Here is a 23,264-nt window from a genome sequence, read left to right on the forward strand (position 1 = left end):
CTAATAGCCATTTTTTTGTAAAATACAATACTTTTTAGCCTTTAATTGTATGAAATTGTGTTTGTTCACAAAAACGTTTTTTTCTATAAGAAGAGCTTGCTTAAAAAAAGCTTTTGCTTTATAAATTCGGCTTCTAATGAAAAAAGCTCTTTCTTATAAAAGCAAAATTTCAAAAATGCTTATTTTTTCGTGTAAAAAAGTTGTTTTTTTTTGGAAAATTAGTTTATTCTTGTCCGAAAAAAGCTTTTGGTATAAAAATATCAGCTCATTTTGAAAAATAAGAAAAACTTAATCTTATAGGAAGACCTTTTCCTTATAATTCTTATAAAAGCACATTTCTTTTGTGAAAAAAGCTTTTTCTTTTAGAAACTGAAAGAGGTTTTTTTTTGTAAGGTACCTCTTTAGCCTTTTATTGTAAGAACATATGTTTATTAACAAATTTTTCTATATGAAGAGCTTTTTCTTGTATTGCATAAAAAAGCTTCTTGTAAAAAAAGCTGTTTGTTATAAAAACAAAATTTCAAAAATTTGTACCCTTTCATTACCCTTTAGAAACCAAGAAAATTTATTGATGTTAAGTTTGTAACAACAACTTTGAATAATGGCTGTTAATTAAACAAAAAAATGCATAATCTGTTTATTAAAGAATAATTTGAATAACTTATATTAGTTTGAAATACAAATCGTATACAATTCTAGTTTGTTGGCTAGATTTTACTAAGTAAACAAAATGTTGGAAATAAAAAAAAATTATAAAACGAACAGACCCAATATATTAAATAAACAAGTAATAGAGTATGGTCTGTCAAGCCCGACCATATAATACCCTACACTAAGTAAAAGAGCAAAAACATTTTTGTTTTAAAAATTTCAATAATTTATATTTTTGAGTGATTTTCGGAAGTGAGCCTTATATGGGAGCTATGACCAATTATGGACCGATCACCATGAAATTAGGTGGTGTGATTTATGTCTATATGAAAGTTAACTATGTTGAATTTTGTGTGTTTACCAACATTTTTAAGCGATTTATGCACGTTAAAGTGATTTTCGGAAGCGGGTCTATATGGGAGCTATGACTAATTATGGACCCATCGTAACAAAATTTGGTGACATGAATTTTGTATATATGAAACTTATTTGGAGCGGAATTTGTGGAGATACTTATATAAATTAAACATTTATGAACGATAAAGTCCAATTTTGGGAGGACATTTGTATGGGGGCTAGGTGAAATAATTGACCGATTTCAGCCAGTTTCAATAGGCTTGGTCCTTGAGCAGAAAAAATAATATGTACCAAATTTGATCGAAATATCTTCAAAATTGCGACCTGTACTCTGCGCACAAGGTTTATATGGACAGCCAGTCGACCAGCCAGACGGACGGACATCGTTTAATCGACTCAGAAAGTGATTCTAAGTCGATCGGTATACTTTAAGGTGGGTGTTAGACTAATATTTTTGGGCGTTACAAATATCTGCACAAACGCATTATACCCTCCCCACTATGGTGGTGTAGGGTATAATTAGATACGCTTTGTAATTCAAGATTTAACTAAGTGAAGTTATTCAAATCACATTGTAATCAGCAGCTTAGATACCATTTGTTTAATTGCAATAATTAAACAATATTTAATAATTCAATTTAATGATTTTTAATTATTATGAAATTAACATTTAAATAAACGTATTTGATAAGGCAAGGCTTTATTAATAAAATCTGGAAATAATATTTGAATACTATTGTCATTAAGCTAAATTTTCAAAAACTTCAAATTCAATCTTTTAAACACTGCTTTTGTATTTTCTTGTTCTGTTTAAATTTTGTGTTAAAACTTTATTTTTTATTTACACAGAAATTTATTTATTTATTTATGTATGTTTTTTTTTATTAAACAAAAATTATGACTAATAAAATTTACGAGTAATAATAAATGCTGATAAAAAATAAATAAACTTCCCATAAAACTGGGTCACTTTAATTGCAATTATAAAAGTTGTATTTCAAAAAAAAATGTGTAATATTTTTGCTATATGAAAAAAAAAACTAAAGTAATTAATCAAAAACAAGTTTAAGTTTTATTTTGCGAAATTAAATTTTTCAATAACCGCAACTAAAATTACAAAATGTGGAGCAGTTTTGGTTAAAATTTTATTTTAAGGTGTGTAGGTAAGTGAGTTTGTTATTGAAAATTTTTAAATTGAAAAACAACTTTTCATTTTTTTTGAGGCAATATTAAATTAAACTCTTAAAAGCTGCTTTAAATTTAACTATGAATTTAATAAAGAAAATCTTGAACTATTTTGGAAAAATAATTAAATTATTTTCTAATATTTTAAGGAGATTTAAATAACAACAAATAATTCCATCGATTTTAATTAAACAAAATTAATAAAGGCTGTTTTTATGTTATTTTTGTTCTAGAAAATTTAATTTTGCACATAGGCTATTTTTACCACCAACTAATAGTAGAAAATTCCTTTGAAATTCTTTTATAAAATAAACCTCTATAAATCACTTGGTAATTTAAAGCTTAATAGTTTATTTAACCTTATGTTTGCAATTTTTATATTCAAAATTCCTTCAACTTCCACTTGAGTTTCTGGCACGTCCAGTTTGTCATTATTTTTTCTTTTTTTTTCTCTAAAAATCTATTTAAGTTGCAGTCATTCTTTTTATAATATTTATTTTATAACATAAATAAATATAAATATTTTTTTTAGTTTTGTTTTTTCTCATTTAAATCAACCGCATACACTTTCTATACAAATAATAAGCACTGAGGAGAGGAACAAAACAAAAACAACTGGAAACTCCAAACAAATAACCACATTTATTGTCATTGTCATGCATGACTGGAACGTGCTCAGAAAACAGTTTTGCTTATATCCACAATTTTATTTCGTTTAAAATATATTTTAAATATTTTTTTTCCTTTATTTAGTTTAGCTCACAGTTGTTTTCTTTAACTTTATTTTTTCAAGTTTTATTAGAATTTATAACGAATTTTAAATGTGTTTTTGTGTTTACGTTTTGAAAAATAAAAAAATTCAATGTTTTTGTTCAAGCCACTTCTCCTGTTCATGTTTAGAGTCGTCAAAACAAAACTGAACACATAAATCCTGGACGTGCCTTAGCATACGTTGTCAATTTTTTTCTTTATTTTTTTTCTTGTTTGTAAATAAATTCCTTAAGAAAAAAAAAAACATTATTTTGAAAATTTGACGAATTTAATGTCAGTCGGAATTGAAAATGGACTTATAATTTGACAGCTTTTGAAGCTTTACGGCATGTGTAATGAGAAATTTCATTTATAAAATAAAAGTGTTATAGAATTTAAAGTATGAAGACATAATTCATTTAATAATAAGTTGTAAAACAAATTTTTCTAATTTAAGCTGAAAGTAAACAGAAGTTTTTGAAAAAGGTACTTTTTGTTTGGTACTTTAAGAACCCCATCGCCTCCTTTTTATACCCTTCACCTTCGTCATTCCGTTTGTAATTTCTACATTTTCATTTCCGACCCTATAAAGTATATATATTCTGGATCCTTATAGATAGCGGACTCGATTAAGCCATGTCCGTCTGTATGTTGAAATGAATTTTCTGAAGACCCCAGATATGTTCGGGATCCAAATCTTCAATAATTCTGTCAGACATGCTTTCGAGAATTTTGCTATTTAAAATCAGCAAAATCGGTCCACAAATGGCTGAGATATGAGGAAAAAACCAAGACAACCTCGATTTTTGACCTATTTTTGGACCTATATCTGTATTACTAAGACATTAATATAGACAATATGGATATCTAATGATAGATATTTCAAAGACATTTGCAACGACGTATATAAGACCATAGTAAGATGGACCTACGATGGTTCAAAATCGGAAAACAATTTTTAACCCGAATTTTTTTTTTTTTAAAAAAAATTTAAAAAACAAAAAAAAAATTTTTAAAATTTAAAAAAAAAAAAATTTTAAATTTAAAAAAAAAAATTGGTGAAGGGCATATAAGATTCGGCACAGCCGAATATAGCACTCTTACTTGTTTATCTATATCTATCTATATAATTTCACATGATCATGAACATAAATAGTTTGTAAAACAAATATTTTTAATTTAAGCTGAAAGTAAACAGACATTTTTGAAAAAGGTACTTTTTGTTTGGTACTTTAAGGACCCCATCGCTTTCTTTTTCATATTTATCATAATAAAATTTTACATTTTCAGTGCTGAAGTGCAACCTCTAAATTTTTTCCTATTTGTCTCAATTTTTTCAAAGCTCCCCTAATGTTCATACTAAAACTATACACACAGTTTGGAATTTTAAAAATCCTTTAGCAAAATTTTAATATTTCTATTTATCAGCATAAACAAAACACATAAAAAACCCACAACGTGACAAAAATTCTTGAAAAGAAAAACAAAATATTTAAAGATCCTTCTGTTCTTTAATGCTTTTTAAGTATGTTTTTTAACACAAAACCTGTATAAAAGTATTTCAACCTGTATGGATAAAAGAAAAGACTTATTCGTCTGACACATTAAAAATCTGATGACTGTCATTATCATCAACGTCCTCATCATGTGCAGCAGCTGCTGTTTTAAATACAACTACAATAAAATCTTAACCTTTACGTACACAAAACAAGTAAGAAAGTATGGTCGGTCAAGCCCGACCATATAATACCCTACACTAAGTAAATGTGCAGACATTTCATTTTAAAATTTAAATAATTTATATTTTTGAGTGATTTTCGGAAGTGGGCCTTATATGGGTGCTATGATCAGTTATGGACCGATCATCATCAAATTAGGTCGTGTGATTTATGTCTATATGGAAGATATTTATGTTGAATTTTGGGTGTACACCAACATTTTTAAGAGATTTATGCACGTTAAAATGATTTTCGGAAGCGGGTATCTATGTGAGCTATGACTAAATATGGACCGATCGTAACAAAATTTGGTGACATGAATTTTGTGTATATAAAACTTATTTGGAGCGAAATTTCTGTAGATACATATATAAATTAAACATTTATGACCGATAAAGTCCAATTTCTGGAGGACATTTGTATGGGGGCTAGGTGAAATAATGGACCGATTTCAGCCGGTTTCAATAGGCTTGGTCCTTGAGCCGTCCTTGTGTTAAATTTCATCGAAATATCTTCAAAATTGCGACCTGTACTTTGTGCACAAGGTTTACATGGACAGACAACCAGTCAGACGGACGGACGGACATCGTTTAATCGACTCAGAAAGTGATTACAAGTCGATCGGTATACTTTAGGGTGTGTGTAAGATTAATATTTTTGGGCGTTACAAACATCTGCACAAACGCATTATACCCTCCCCACTATGGTGGTGTAGGGTATAAAAACACAGATCCAAAAAATATTTAAACAGTTTTTTTTTTTGTACTATAATGTGGGAGACCACTTAAGGTAATTAACACAACTATAAAACACATTATTTAAATATGTCATTAACATATACATACAACCAATATACATATACTTATAAAGACTATAATAAAAACAGAAATAATAAAAAAGGGTTTAAAAACCACCTTGATATTGGTCTTGTAGTCATACCAGCCATAAATTTAAAAACTATACCCAGGGCCACCATCAGTGTTTATGTTTGAATGTGCAACAATGTTGCTGGAGTTGGCAAGATGACAGTTATTGGTGAAATATAAGAGAGAAAATCAAATTGTTTGGTGGAGAGTTAATTGGTACGCATTTTTGAAGAATGGAAGTGAAGAGAGGAAATAATTTGAGGATATTTCTTCAAAATAAAACACTATTAACCCAGCAAAAACTTGTTCATCTCTGGCAATTACTGAATAACATACTTTGCAATGACTACTGCATACCGTCTGCATTACTTTGAAGTAGTCGCATAATGACTTTTTATACCCTACACCACCATAGTGGGGAGGGTATTATGCGTTTGTGCAGATGTTTGTAACGCCCAAAAATATTAGTCTAACACCCACCTTAAAGTATACCGATCGACTTAGAATCACTTTCTGAGTCGATTAAACGATGTCCGTCCGTCCGTCCGTCCGTCTGGTTGGCTGGCTGGCTGGCTGGCTGGCTGTCCATGTAAACCTTGTGCGCAGAGTACAGGTCGCAATTTTGAAGATATTTCGATCAAATTTGGTACATTTTACTTTTTCGGCCCAAGGACCAAGCCTATTGAAACTGGCTGAAATCGGTCCATTATTTCACCTAGCCCCCATACAAATGTCCCCTCGAAATTGGACTTTATCGGTCATAAATGTATAATTTATCTATGTATCTACACAAATTTCGCTCCAAATAAGTTTTATATATACAAAATTCATGTCACCAAATTTTGTTACGATCGGTCAATAATTAGTCATAGCTCCCATATAGACCCGCTTCCGAAAATCACTTTAACGTGCATAAATCACTTAAAAATGTTGGTATACACACAAAATTCAACATAAATAACTTTCATATAGACATAAATCACACGACCTAATTTTATGGTTATCGGTCCATAATTGATCATAGCTCCCATATAAGGCCCCTTCGAAAAATCACTCAAAAATATAAATTATTGATATTTTAAAAGAAAAATATTTTTACTCATTTACTTGGTGTAGGGTATTATATGGTCGGGCTTGACCGACCATACTTTCTTACTTGTTTATTATCTGTTATATAACTTAATTTCTTGGAATTATTGGCTGTGTGACTTAAAAATGCGGGATTTTTAGCTTTTATTTTGAGAGAGAGAGAGAGAGGTTAAGCATAGATCGAAACTAGATCGGGGCAAGATCTGGACTAAACTTCCCAACCACTTCTTTCTTAATAGTTTCTAACATTTATTGCCATAATGAAATATTAGACCCCTTTCACACAAGGCAATTTAGTTGCGCAACAACAAAACAGCATGCAAAATTTTCTTCTCCTTAACCCGACATTACCTCTGGCATCAACAAACACAAGAGACTTGCGCAACTAAATTGCCTAGTGTGAAAGGGGTCTTACGGTTTCATTTCTGGCAGCATATTCTGGAATGCTCGCCAATGCTCGCTTCAAACGAATTAGTTGCGTTCGGTACAGGTTCCCTGTGATAGTCTGCTCAGATTTCATCAGCTCATAATAAATAGGACCCTTTTGCTCACACCAAATGCAGATAATTACCTTAGCGCCATTGATATTTGATTTGGTGTCGATTCGGCTGGTTGGCCGGGCTTCACATACAATCTCTTACACTTCGGGTTATCTCAATGGTTCCATTTTTCATGGTAACTAATGATTCGGTGCAAAAATTATTTTCTTTAGAGCTCAAGCTGCATTTCAGACATACAAAATCGTCTTTCAAGGTCTTTCAGCTTCAATTCGTATGGTACCCAATTTCGCTGCCCTTAGATAAATCCTGCTGCTTGTAAACGTTTTGAAATTGCTGATTTCCCAATGATTTTGGAAGCTCTTGTTGAGTTTGACAGAAATCATCATGGAGTAATGACTCCAATGACTCTTCAAACTTTTTTGGCTGGCCTGGTCGATCGTTATAATCACTGTTAATTATAATTAATAGTATTAAAATCACTATTTCTGAACGGCACAAACCATTTCTCACAAGTTGAAACCGATGAAACACATTCACCATATGCTTCGATAAGTGAAGAGGCACTTTTTTTCCGAAATATGCCCGTAATTTCAACGAATAGATATCGACGGTGTAAAATACCCAGCAGATAAATTTACCTAAAAGGTAACTTGACATTCACTTCAAATCAATATCTACGGGTAAAAATTACAAAACATGTTTACTCCATAAGCAACTAAGCACTGAAGGATATTTATTTGTTGAAATTACGGGCATTAAAGATGTAAAGCAAAACTTCCCGCATATGACGCATTGTTGGCACAAAATTCGACATTTTCGAACCATGAAAAACTTTGTTATTTACACCATAATGATCAATAACTAAGTGAGAATAAATGACAGATATGTACCAATAAAAATGCCATATAAGTTATTAAAAACTAAAAACCACATTCAAAAGATAAAAAAATCTATTGATAGGAATAAATCAAAGAGCAACTCTTTTGTCGAAACTTTCCTTGAACATGTTACATAAATGTGGCAGAATTTCGTTTAAACCGTGTTGAATAAGCTGGTTGTCATAGACATAGTACAATGGTGGTAAATCCCACGACCTCGATTCTGGTCCTCGAAACAAGAGAACGCATGACCAGGAAATGTCTCTAGCAGTAATTGAATTGGCGGTAATTTTTTGGGACAGATGGAATAAAAAACTTCTCTTCCTTGTCACAAATAATAATAATAAAATTTGACTTTGGGAAAAGCGCACATACCGAATTTTATCGAAATATCATTAAAATTGTGCCTGTAATTTGCGCAAAAGGTTTACATGGACAACCAGCCAGGCGGACAGAAGGACGGACAGTGGGATGGACATAGCTGAATAGACTCATGAAGTGGTTCTAAGTCGATCGGTATACTTTAAAGTGGGTGTTTCACTAATATTTTCCGGCGTTACAAACATCAGCACAAACGTATAATACCCTCCCTAATAATGTGATGTGGGGTATAAATACAAAAAACTGTGTTTTTTACTTTCATTTTGATAAATATTAAGTTAAATTCCAGCGAATATATTCGCGAGTTGCAAAACTGGAAATGTTTTTCACAATGATTTTACATGAATAAAGCTGACCAGTAGTTTAGAAATTACATATTTACTATCATCTATTTTTGAAGCGGCCCATTGTGCATGGTCAGTTAATAAATAAAGTGTGGGTAATATGTTTGTTTATACACATAAATATTGTTGTCTTCAATCCTGCCTTTAAAGAAATCAAACCAGCAATTCTCACATTAATATAGTAATTCTTCTTTTCCACAGTAGTGGTTTGTTTTTGTAACAATTCCAATTTATTTTTCCCTTAAATATTTCTTAGCTTTCCCACAGTTTTCTTTCATTAACGCAACAGAAACTGACAAATATTTACATAAATTTTAATCAGTTTCTGTTTGTTTGACAAACGCCCAACATACCAAACCCAGTTTTTTTATTTTTTGCCTGGAATCATTTTTAATTTAAATTTTACAATTCCTAAGGGCTGTGTATCTGTATTGTCTGGATTATTTTATAAGAAAAATTTCTTATAAAATTTGAAAGAAAAACATGTATGAATGTGTCGTCTGCATGTGAGTGAGTAAGTAAATAAATATTGGCAGTCATTCATGAAATTGTATCATTTTTCAAAAAAAAAAGAAACTGCACTCCAGCAGCAGTAGTAGCAGCTGAAAGTAGCAAGTACTACTACCAGCTACTTGTACTTCAAGTGACACACATCCAATTTTATATTTATTTTATTTTATGTTTATGCTGGGAATCCGTTTTGTTTTTGTTGCTTAAGAAGGAACAAAATAAATATGAACGTGTTTAATTGTGAAATATGTAGGGGTGTGTTTTTTTTTATTTTTCTTTAATTCTTTTATACATTTTGAGTTATAATTCCCCCTTTTTATTAAATGTTTTTTCTAAGATTAAATTGTCGCTTTTTGTGTAATTTCTTGTAAGTTAATTTACTTTAATTTTACATGTGTAGTTAGTTACATGTGAAAGTGTGAAAGACGGGGGGATTTGAAAATAAAAACTGTTGCATATTTAGGGGGATTTATGAGCAAATTATTTAAATTAAATAGTTATGCATAATTTATTACATGTGCATTCTATTAAACAGTTAAGGAGAAAATCTTAGTAATGAAATTTTTAAGAAACATGAAACATCTATAGAGAAGTGGTTGCAAATAGTCTTCATAACAGTTTATTCTATGGAAAATTGTTTGAGTAATATTTTTCGGTAGAAATTTGCCTGTATAACAGTTTTTTCCATAGAACAAATTTGTGTATAACAGATTTTTCTTTGTGTATAACAGTTTTTTGTATAGAAAAATTTGTGTACAACAGTTTTTTCTATATAAAATTTCTGTATAAAATTATATTCGATAAAAAATATTTTATATAACAGTTTTTTCAATAGAACAATTTGTGTATAACAATTTTTTTCTATAGAAAAAATGTGTATATAATAATTTTTCTATAGAAAAATTTGTATTTAATAGTTTTTTCTACAGAAAAAATTGTGTATAACGTTCTTTTCTGTAGAAAAATGTCTGTATAACAGTTATTTCTATAGAAAAATGTGTGTATAACAGTTTTTATATACAAAAATGTGTGTATAACAGTTTTTTATATACAAAAATTTGTGTATAACAGCTTTTTTGTGTATAAAATTTTTTTCTATAGAAAATATTTTATATAACAGTTTTTTTTATAGAAAAATTGTTGTATAACAGTTTTTTCTGTAGAAAAATTTGTGTATAAGATGTTTTTCTGTAGAAAAATTTGTGAATAACAGGTTTTTCTGTAAAAAAATTTGTGTATAACAGTTGTTTCTCTAGAACATTTGTGTATAACAGTTGTTTCTGTAGAAAAATATGTGTATAGCTATTTTTTCTGCAGATGAATTTGTGTATAACAGTTTTTTCTATGGAAAAAATTAGTGTATAACAGTTTTTTCTATAGAAAAATTTGTGTATAACAGCTTTTTCTATAGAAAAGTTTTTGTATTACAGTTTTTTTCCATAGAAAGGTTTGTGTATAACAGTTTTTTCCATAGAAAGGTTTGTGTATAACAGTTTTTATATATTAAAATTTGAGTATAACTGTTTTTTCTATAGAAAATATATTTTTTTTTCTAGAAAAATTAGTGTATAACAGTTTTTTCTGTAGAAAAATTTGTGTATAACAGTTTTTTCTATAAAAAATTAATTTATAATATTTTTTCCTCTAGAAAATTGTTGTATAACAGTTTTTTCTTTAGAAAAATTTGTGTATAACAGTTTTTTCTATAAAAAAATTTATGTATAACAGTTTTTTATATAAAAAAAATTGTGTATAACAGTTTTTTATATAAAAAAATTGTGTATAACAGTTTTTTCTATAGAAAAATTTTGTATAACAGTTTTTTCTATAGAAAAATTTTGTATAACAGTTTTTTTTATAGAAAAATTTTGTATAACATTTATTTCTATAGTAAAATATGTGTATAACAGGTTTTATATAACAGTTTTTTCTATTAAAAAATTTGTAAATCTTCTAGAAAATATCAATTTCCCAAAATTTTTAAATTTTAAAAAAAGTACCTTTTGTTCTGCGGCTTCTCATAAAAAGGATTTTTTTCTCTAATAACAAACTTTTATAAAAACAAGTAAGAAAGTATGGTCGGTCAAGCCCGACCATATAATACCCTACACTAAGTAAAAGAGCAAAAACATTTTTCTTTTAAAATTTCAATAATTTATATTTTTGAGTGATTTTCGGGAGCGGTCTATGGGGGCTATGACAAATTATGGACCGATCACCATGAAATTAGGTCGTGTGATTTATGTCTATATTAAAGTTAAGTATGTTGAATTTTGTGTGTGTACCAACATTTTTAAGCGATTTATGCACGTTAAAATGATTTTCGGAAGCGGGTCTATATGGGAGCTATGACTAATTATGAACCGATCGTAACAAAATTTGGTGACATGAATTTTGTATATATAAAACTTATTTGGAGCGGAATTTGTGTAGATACATAGATAAATTAAACATTTATGACCGATAAAGTCCAATTTCGAGGGGACATTTGTATGGGGGCTAGGTGAAATAATGGACCGATTTCAGCCAGTTTCAATAGGCTTGGTCCTTGGGCCGAAAAAGTAATAGGTGCCGAATTTGATCGAAATATCTTCAAAATTGCGACCTGTACTCTACGCACAAGGTTTACATGGACAGCCAGCCAGCCAACCAGACGGACGGACGGACGGACATCGTTTAATCGACTCAGAAAGTGATTCTAAGTCGATCGGTATACTTTAATGTGGGTGTTAGTCTAATATTTTTGGGCGTTACAAACATCTGCACAAACGCATTATACCCTCCCCACTATGGTGGTGTAGGGTATAATAAATAAAATCTTTAAATAACTCACCTGATCTTTGGCCAGTTGAAACCATGTCTTGACTATCAAAGCCAAACGACTGTCATGATAACTCTTCGTTGTCTTGACACTTATGAAAATATCATCCAATTCGGTGGTGGGTGGCTTGGGAGTACCCGTCACCGATCGCTGTGAGAGATCACGTAATAAATGTTTGTTGCGCAAATAATGAGCTGAAGCGGTGGGCCTCTCAATGGGCAACTCGATGTCGGAGAAATTAAAACTATGAATGTCCTTGCGTATAATTACAGTGGTGGGCTGATTAATGGTGGTGTGTACAGGATTTGCTATTAAATCCTGGGTGGAGGAAGATGATGATGACTGAGCTGCGGCGGCAGACAAAGAAGATGATGCTGCTGCTGATGATGATGATGATAATTGTGTAGTTGAGGTGGGTGTATTTGTGGTAGATGTTTCGTATTGTAATAATTTCATATGATGTGTTTGTACTTCACCCACTTTATGGTGGTATTTTTGTGAGGGATTTTGCGAAATCTAAAATGAAAAATAAAACATAAGTATTGTTAAAAGCTTTAAAATTGTATCATCTTATAATATAAAATAATCTTTGTGATTCAGTATTTATTTATTATTTATTTAACTCTAAAAAAAGTGCAAAAGAAAACCTCAACAACAGGGGGTCGTTGTATTTAACACGTATGAATACAGGGTCTCTTATATCAGTTTCATATCTTACGTTTAATATTGTTGTTTTTATTATTATTTTTTTTTTCATATTAAAAGTGTCGTTTTGCTGTGAAACACATGCAGGCTGCATGTCATCATTGTCATCGTCATCGTTCGTCGCCATAGTCTCATCATCACCGCCACAGTCAAACAACATTTTACATTCAACATACGAGTAGAGTTCCCTGGTACTAAATCGCACATTGTAGGTTGAATTTTATTTTGCTTTTTGAAATTCTGTGTAAAGTCTTTTACACTTTTTATTTTATTTCTTCATATTAAAACCAATGTGAGTTTTTATTTCACTTTTGTTACTACTCTGTTTTTGTGTTTGTGTCGTTTTTTACAATTGAACAAGTTGTTACAATTTTTCCCTTTAAATTGTTTGAGTTTTTTTTTGTTCTTGTAATATTCCCCATGTCAGTATTTATTTTATTTATGTAGCTTTGAGAAGAGCTTTAGTAGAGAGTTTTTGAAGTTTAGAGATAGGTATGATTAGTTTGATCATTTGTTTTTCATATAAATGTTACCAAGATATTATAAAATCGTTCAAAAGGGTCTTGAAAATAATGTGATTCGATAAACTCTAGTAAATACCAATCATTTTTGAAATTTCTTTTAAAATGAAATGACAGAAATGACAGCTATTTATTTTGATTTCGATTAATATAGTATATCGAACTTAATTTCAGTTATAAATAAAATAATTCATTTTATCGATTTTTTTCTCAAAAGTGAGTAAACAGCAGTAAATTTTTTGGCTTTTTTTAAGATCATGAACATCATTATAGTCCGACTTAAATCTTTTTTTCAGAACCGAATCTATTATCTCCAACTAACCGAAACTTTTATATTTTAGTCGATGGATAGATTACAGGATTTTCATTATCTTAAAAAAAATTAAATGTTATGTGATGTTTACTCATTCTTGAGGCTCTGTGAAAGTTTTTACCTTTTAAAAGTGGTGGATTATTTCCTTAAAATAAACCGTATTCTTTTAATTGCTAATAAAAGCGATCAGAAGTTTAAAAATTGTAACAGGTCTATATTTATTTAACCCTCTAATGCTTAAGCATGCCTCAAGGCACTCATTGCAAAATGTCAATAAATGCAAATATAACTGATATTTCATTTCCAAAACTTTGAAAGCTTTTTAAAATGATAAGTGCGTTTTTTAGCAACTGTTACATGAGTTTTAGAAATGCAAAAATCAGTTAAATTTGCATTTATTCACATATTTGCGATGTGTGCCTTGGGTATGCTTGGGCATTAGAGGGTTAATGTTAGCAGCTTTAACAGTTAATGTACTTATAAACAATGTTAATAAGAGAGTGTTATCAAAATTGTTCACAATCAGAAGTTTCGAGCACTGGAAATGTTTATAAACAAGATGAATGTTGCAAGCAACCGCTACAGACCGTTAAATTCAAATCGTTAAAGCATTTTCGTAATAATTTCTTTAAACCAAAGCCAAACATTTTTTATAAAGGGCAAAATTAAAAAAAAAAGTTTAAATCGCCCCCTCCTACGATAATTGTGCCAGAGAATACCTAAACTAAATCAAAGGATCAATTCACTCATATTTATTCATATTTTAGGGGTTTACATAAACCAGCTAGATCGTTCATGGTTTATTTAATCCTCTCTTACTACTAGTGTCTGCTTTTCTCTTGCTAATATTTCTCTCTTGTCTTATGTATGACACAGGGATGGAAAAGCTGAAATCATGGTACCTTATTTGATACTACTTTCAAACTATTTTCAGTATTTTATTAGGACAAATTAATTTACTCATTCCTGTAGACTTGAATGATTTGATATTCGATAAAAGCCTGTCCGTTCATGTCGTAATAATCTTTGCCTTTTTCACCATACGAAAAGAAGAGAGAGAATTTTGTGTATGTCAGTATTGTTTATAGAAAGTTTTTTGTATAAGAGTTTTTCTATAGAACATTTTTGTATAACAGTTTTTGTATATAGAAAATTTTGTGTAAAACACAATTTTCCATTCCTGATATGAACTTTGTATTTTCCTTTTTTGTTGTTATTCATGTTTTATTTTTCTTACAAAAGTGTCATCATCACTTTTACATATAAAATGTTCCCTTTTTTATATTTTTTTGTCTGTTGTTGTCATTGTTATTGTTGTGTTTTATTCCCTGGAAATTTAGTACCGGTGTTGTTGTCATCTAAAATGTACTATTCGTATGCTTTGATATTGTTAAAACATACAAAATACACATTTTAACACATATAGATACGGATATAACCCGTATTATTAAATGGAAAATAAGAGCACAGGTCACGCGTGATATTACTGTAGTTTTATTTGAAGTTTTTTGTAGTTTTTTTTTTAGGAATTGTGTACTAAAAAAGGTACTATTTTTACCAAATACATAAACTATAACACATGAACAGTAGATGTAAAGAAGTCAAAGAGTTTAGTTTTAGATTTTAAAGCTACCGAGAGTGAAATAACAAAGACACTAAAGCGCAACAAACGATCACTTAATTAAGGCGAATATGATAAACCTACTCACAGAGAGGTAGAAAGTATCTTGTTTATAGTACTTTATAGATACATATGTATCTAGGTATGTATATAAGTGTTTATGTACAAAATTTTAATAAAGAAATGGTTCTTAAAAAAAACTATGATAAATTCAACATGTTCATATATATTTCAGCTAATAAAAGGTAAAATTTTCGCTTGTCTCAAAATAGCAGCAAAATTTTGATAATATTGTGGGTTACTACTTATGTTTTGAGATACATGTATAGACAACAATTCAAGTGTTGTTAATTACTTCAATGTGACACCAATAATAAAAAAGTTTTTATATAGAGAATATTTTTATATTGGTTCGTGCAGCGATCTTCGGTAAGATCTTACTCAATAACAGCCACTTATTGTGATACAACTATACTGTGATATTGTGTTTCGCTAACCTTTCATGTTCCAGAAGGTGGCCCGTTGCTAGGAAATATCGCTACGTTTATTGCAGGATTATGATGTCAGTAATCGCGAAATTCATGTATTGATTAAACATTTCACTGAAAAATAGATTTTACTTAATGGTCGATTTGCCCATATAAAAGAAGAAAATATGTTATACATGAATCTGCATGGTTCGGGAGACGTCTTTAAGGTTGTGATAGGCATGTTGAGAATGGCATTTATGACATCTAAAAATCGTATTATGAATATTGAAAGTTTGCTGGCTATAGTTCGAGCATAATTATCTTGAGCCATGAGGCACATTTTCAACATGACGACTTTGATAATCGTCAAAATTTGGGATTCAGAGAACCCTCATGACAGTGTGGAAAACAAATGCATCTACAACGTGTCGCTGTTTGTTGAGAATTTTGGGTGAAGGCATCATTGGGACATACTTCTTCGAAAATGAGGCTGGTCAAGCAGTGACTGTTCATGGTGATGAAACATATGAAACATTTCCTGGTCGTGTACTTTCATGTTTACGTGATCAATTGACTCTGTGATTTGATCGTGTGATTTAACATCATTATATATCTTTTTATGGGATTTTTTGAAGTCAAAGCTCTATGCCAGCAAGCCGTGCATTAAAAGATGAAATTCACGAAATCCAGCCTAATATATTCAAAATGCTCATGGAAATACACAACAAAAGAGTACGTAAGTACCAGCATTACCTTAGCGCCATGGATGTTTGGCTTTAGTGTCGATTCGGCTGGTTGTTCGGGTCTCTCTTTCAAGGTCTCTCTGCTTCAATTCGTATGGTACCCAATTTGCTTGGATGAATCCTGCTGGTCGCAAACGTTTTGAAATTGCTGCTTGAGTAGCTCCTAATGATTATACATGCTCTTGTTGAGTTTGACAACAATCTTCATGGAGTAATGCCTCCTACTGTTCAAGAAGGCCTGTGTGATCTTTGTGCTCCGTGTCAAAATCACGACTTTTATAACAGTTATTTTGTAACTTTAAAAATAAAAGTCGATCTAAAACAGTTATTTTCAAGGTACAAATAAAAGTTCAAATGAAACTATTAAAAAGGGAGTTTTAATTTGCGCTCATAAAATAAAACTCGTTTGAGGAAATTTGTTTTTCCCTTCAAAAAATAAAACTCATTTTATGTAAATTAACACCTAAAGCTTGCCGTTGGTCCGATCATTACAATTTGTAAAGCGCCTTGCATTGCAATTGAATAAATCGTTATTGAAATAAAAACAAGTGGGATTTTAATTTGTTATAGCTTGATTCCTATTATTAAATTGTCGCTCTTTTTTATACTGATACTGAAAAAAGGAAAAATAAAACTCCTCAAAAGAGTTTAACGACGGGAAAAATAAAACTCCTCATATGAGTTTTATTTTAGACGGGAAAAATAAAACTCATATGAGGAGTTTTATTTTTCCCGTCGTTAAACTGCTAAATAAAACTCTCTTTTTAACAGTTTCATCCGAAATTATATTTTTACGTGGAAAAATAACTCTTAACACGGGACGGGATTAGATCTTCCGATATGGCTGCTTGAGACTTCTTTGGAATGCTGCTCTGTCAGCACTCAGAGAGAATATCTGACAAAACTATGACAAATTATCGCCAGAAGTTCTTTCCAGAATGATGGACAATTAGGCAAAATTATCAAAAACCAAATTATCATGGAGGCACCCATTCGATCGATATTATCTTCAAAATGTATGAAAAGTAAAGGACCAATTAACAATTTAAACAAATTATAAAAGTAATTTGTATTTAAAGATACAGCAAACCAACATATGTCAAAGGTATTATCCGATAATAGTGCGAGATCTTATTTCCCGAAGTTCCAGACAGATCGGTTGAAAATAAGATAAACTGAACACCATAAATGGCGGCACCCACTCGACCGATATCATCTTATGTTATTTAATTTTAAAGTTATAGCAAAACAATAAAATGTGGGTTATTTTGAACCAACTGGTAGATTTGAAAACACCCGAGAAATGGAAATAATCCTGTAATTTCAAAACGAATAGTCCGATTTTAATAAAATTTCGCATGGCTATAGAAAAACTACTGATTAAGTTTTGGACCTCAAAACTGATGGGTTCACAAAACTTCAAATTGGGAAGCCTCGAGTATAGAAAAAATTCAAAATGATGCCTATTTTTTATTTTTGTTTTTGATCAGATTTGAAATATTGTTCTATATCTACAAAATACCTTGTCATATTTATAGATATTCTTTTATATTTTACGAGATATTCGTATTTTAAACTTTTAATTTTACAGTATTGTAGTGGTCTATCGGTGTTGGAAAGTAAATTTTAAACTTTTTTTTGTAGGACAGTATCGCGTATTGACTTCTTTTTTAAAACAAGTTAATTTTTATTTTAATTTACATGCGATTTCAAAGCGTGTCAATTGAGTTGCAAATAATGTTAATATATTGAAATTTCTACATAAAAAGCACTATCAATTTCTATGGCCATTTTTTTTCTTTTTTTGCTTATGCTAAATACATATAACGTTATAAGGATATTAATTTTTATCCTGTTATTCCCTTTTTATGCAAACAGCAAAATTGCACCTGTTTGGTTTTTGTTTGCCTTTTTTTCTATTTTTTTGAACATTCATTCGGGTAAACACTGATAATTCCCTGGGTTATAGAGAAGAAAAACAAATAAATTTTAATACATCGACAAAAAAAATACACCTTTTATATTATTTTACCATTTGTTTGTGTGTTTTTCCGTTCAGCAGTAATGTAAACTCTGTTAAAAATCCATAAAAATAGCTATTACACAGATACATAAATATGCTCAGAGGCACTCATACTTTAAAGATGCAGCTACACAGATACGTTTGTTTTTGTACGAATGTATATAACTGCATTTTCATAACTATTATATTCATTCATTCAACGAATAAACAACAACAACAAACTACATTTACATTTTTATACAGACATTTGAAATTCAATGTTTTTGTATTCATTTTATTTTATGTATTTTTAATATTTGTAGATATTTGGTTGGGTTTTATAGGGATTTTTGGTTTTGATATTTTCTGTATTTTATTTTTTTGGTAGATCAATATTAAATTTAATTCTGGCCAAAAGAGAATAACAAACGAAACAACAAAAAAAGACAAGTAAGAGAGCTATATTCGGCTGAGCCGAATCTTATATACCCTTCACCAAATTATACTTTAAAATAAAAATTTTAAATATTTTTAGGTGAACAAAATTTATGTTTTTTTGCAGTTTTTTAATTTTTTGGAAAAAAAAATTTTCGAATTGTTTTTTAAAAAATTTTAAAATTTTTTTTTTAAATCTTCAATTTTCTTTATAAATTTTAAAAATTTTGCTTTTTTTTTTTAAATTTTAAAAAATCCTTTTTTTTTTTTGGTGAAAAAAAAATTCGGATTAACAAAAAAAAAATTTTTTCGAATTGTTTTTTTAAAATTAATTTTTTTTAAAAACTTTTTAAATCTTCAATTTTCTTTTTAAATTTTGATTTTTTTTTAAATTTTAAAATAATTTTTTTTTTTTTAAATTTTAAAAAATTCTTTTTTTTGGTGAAAAAAAAATTCGGATTAACAAATTTTTTTTCCGATTTTAACCCATTGTAAGTCCAACTTACTATGGTCTTATATACGTCGTTGCAAAGGTCTTTGAAATATCTATCACTAGATATCCATATTGTCTATATTAATGACTTAGTAATACATATATGGGGTCAAAAATCGATGTTGTCCTGGTTTTTTCCTCATATCTCAGCCATTTGTGGACCGATTTTGCTGATTTTAAATAGCAAACTTCTCGAAAGCATGTCTGACAGAATTATTGAAGGTTTGCATCCCGAAGATATCAGGGGTCTTCAGAAAATTGATTTCAACAGACAGACGGACATGGCTTAATCGACTCCGCTCTCTATAAGGATTCAGAATATATATACTTTATAGGGTCGGAAATGAAAAATATAGAAATTACAAACGGAATGACAAACTTATATATACCCTTCTCACGAAGGTGAAGGGTACACAGAGTAAAAACAGATTCGTGATAGCAACCGAATTTGTTGCCAATCGAATGATTCGGTTGCACACATCGAATTTTTCAGTTCTATCAACAGAAAGTCAGTTGATAAAGAAGAAGTTCGGTTGAAGCAACCAAACTTTTGTTACCCTTTCCAAAATTCTGTAGCCACAACTATAATATTCAATCACAAAGGTAGAATCATTCGATTGACAACAAATTCGGTTGTTATCACGAATCTGTTTTATCTGTGTATAAAAGGACAAGTAAGAGAACTATATTCGGCTGTGCTGAATATTTTATACATTTTATGAAAGTTCAAGATAAAGATTTGGATTAAAAAATATTTTTCCCAAATTTTACCCTACAATGGCGTTATATCGTGGTTTCAAAGGTCTTTGAAATATTTATCATTAGATATCCATGTTGTCTATATTAATGACTTAGTAATCCAGATATAAATAAAAAAGGTAAAAAATTGAGGTACTCGTGGTTTTTTGCTGATATCTTAGCCATTTGTGTGCCGATTTTCTCCACTTTAAATAGCAGCCGAACCGGCACTATAGCGGATATAACAATGTATGAATCAAGTTTGTAAGTTATTTAAGGGCTACGGAGAGTTGATTTCAACATACAGATCATAACGATCCAGAATATGAATATTTTATGGGTTCACAAATGAAAAATGTATTGTAGAAATTACAAACCGAATGACAAACTTATATTATACCCTTGGCGCTCATGGTGAAGGGTATAATAACTGAAATAAATGTGAATTAAATATAAACGAAAAAGTGTTGATTTCATTTACTACGAGCTCTAAAATGCACAGTGTTGGGTGCTGATGATTTCATAAATACAAAAAAACACTCAAACTTTATATATTTAAAACCAATATTTTTATTTTGTATACCAAACAGCATTAATGTGTTTAAGACTCAATGTGATGATTGATTTATGTTTATAATTATTTTTATTATTGATTGATTTTCATTTTATTTACTCGTTTTTGTGTTTTCTTAGACCTAAGTCTTCTTAACTTGTTGAAAAGGTATCTTCGATGACAACTATTAAAATGTGATTAACATTTTATTTCAATTCTTATTTCTAGTCAAGAAGTGAAATAGTAAAAAAAAAGTATTAAATAACATTCTGCCTTTGCTAATAAATTTGTCGTTTTAATAGGATTTGATTTTATGACTTTAAATTAAATAAACATTTAATCAACTCATTTGTCTAAGAGATCACTATTTAAAGACAAACTAATTTAAATAAAATATTAAGTTACTTGTATCGTGTAACGTGTTTGTGTAACTTTCATTTCCCCCATAAGAGAAATAGTACTCGACTCACTGTGTGGCTGATCGTGAAGCAAGTGGTAAGGAAGAGGTTTATTCTAAAAGAATGAAGAGAGAGCGCGAGAGTGCTCATTTAATATAGAAAAAAATGCCGATCGCTCAAACTCATGTCCATACACAGTACAACACATGATTTTGGGACTCAATTCTGACAATTGCACGTGAAAGTAGCCCCAAAAATAAGAACTTCTGCATCATTAGTTTTGTCAAGTTGGCTGCCGTAATAATTTAATGGCCATATGATTTTTTTCCCCCCAAGGTGGATTCGGTTCATAATTGGATTTGTAATCCAGTTATTGAGCAAAAAAGGTGAAAAATTGGTAAAAAAATTATTAAAAAATTGGCATTTTTGCGAGTTTTAAGGCACTGGATGCACCTTTTTCGGGTAGGTATGTTCCGTACTTTTTTTCAACCATTTAATATCTTCAAATTTGCTTCAGCCACGAAAGAGATATTTCGTACGGTATACGAGATATAACCGTGCTAAAATATTGAAAAAGTGATAAAAATCCACCTTGAGGAAGAAAAAATCGTATGGCCATTAAATTATTACGGCAGCCAACTTTAGAAAACTAATGATGCAGAAGTTCTTATTTTTGGGGCTACTTTCACGTGCAATTGTCAGAATTGAGTCCCAAAGCAATGAACTGAAAAATGCTGTACTGTGATATTTATCTTATGTTTGGTAGTCAAACGTACTAGCGATTTCATTGGTCAAAGGTAATGCACAGGTAATCAAGTGATCACGTTTGTATAACTTTGCCAGTTCGACAAACAAACTAATTAATCCATGATTGCTATTGTAATGTTGGCAATTGGTACCTTTCTACTGTCATATCATAGGGTTAAAATAATCATTTAAAGTGCCAATGTATAAGTAGTGGAGATGCATTTTTACTGGCCTATTCTCCTCACTAATCAGAAGTAAACAAAAATATCGCTATTTATACTCAACTTTTAACCCTAAAGCCTAAATACAAACCAAAACTCTAATTGAAGACATATGATCTCCAAAAACCTTTTATAAAAACCGACAAACACCAAAGCCAATAAAACAAAAGTTTAACCACCAAATTTAAAAGCTAAATGACCACAAATATTTTCACTTTTTTTTCTTCTAACCAAAACATTTTCTCAAAGAAATTCATAATAAATTCGTTTCGATTTGTTTAAATTACTAACAAACTATATTTTTATCATTATTTAATAGTTTCCCATAAAAAAATATCTGTCATTTATGTCGGCAACAGCTGCAGGAAGCTGGTAAAATAGTAGCAGTTTTAAGCCTAAAAAGAATTTCGTTTATTTTAAAATGCTTTTAACTTAACTTAATTTCTTTTATTTAAATTAACTTTCCCATGATTTTGTTTAAAACTTTTTTTTAAAGTTTAATATTTAGATTTAAGGAAACTGGTTGTTGTTATTAATAATAAAAATCAAATAGAAATATCGTAAAAAAATAAGAAAATCCAAATAGATTTAAATTATATTTTTCTTATGCTTTCACATGCAGCTAACTCTCTGGCTTGTTTTAAAATGTTTCTTTATTTTATCATAGGTTTTTGGGTCGTTAATAAAAAAAATGCTCAAATGTTTTAAACAGCGGCATTAGTGTTTAATTAACACAAATATTTATGAGATAAATTCATTTTCATTCACTAGCAAAGTCTATCACCAAAGTGTATTTCTTGTTTTGTTTTGAACATGTTCCTATAAAATTGATCTACTAGTTGTATGTCTATGATCTCTTTGTGGTTTCTCATTAGCTAAAGGGGGGAAAATTAACATAAATATTTTAAAGAAATTTTTGAAATATGACAACATTAATTAAAAATTTTTGGAGAAATAAATAATAAGGAAATTATGCAACTACTACTACTTTTTCTAAAATATAATTTTACTGATACAGAAAGTGCCACTGATACCCAAATTCTAATAAACGAAAAAATGTTTCTAACATTGTGTTAAACAAATGTCTAAATATATATAATATCATGTATTTGCAGCTAGTATTTATCGTTAACATATTTATTCAATAGACAACAAATTAATAAAAATAATTAGAAAATGCCAATAAAAGCTCGAGTAATGTCGCGTTCTTGTACATAAATCAGAATACTGTTATCAGTATTCTGTGACCGATCA

The 23,264-nt window shown here is 29.7% G+C and overlaps 1 protein-coding gene across 1 annotated transcript in view; it reads right to left on the minus strand.

The window, feature by feature from the left end:
- The window catches only part of fng (Fringe glycosyltransferase), a 49,417-nt gene that overhangs the window by 21,148 nt on the left and 5,005 nt on the right, over positions 1-23,264 (minus strand). The window contains exon 2 of the mRNA XM_065503454.1: positions 12,063-12,566. Within this exon, the coding sequence (XP_065359526.1) occupies positions 12,063-12,566 (504 nt within the window). The remainder of the gene's footprint in view (positions 1-12,062; positions 12,567-23,264) is intronic.

This window comes from Calliphora vicina, chromosome 3 (assembly GCF_958450345.1).
Source record: "Calliphora vicina chromosome 3, idCalVici1.1, whole genome shotgun sequence".
Classification (NCBI taxonomy): domain Eukaryota; kingdom Metazoa; phylum Arthropoda; class Insecta; order Diptera; family Calliphoridae; genus Calliphora; species Calliphora vicina.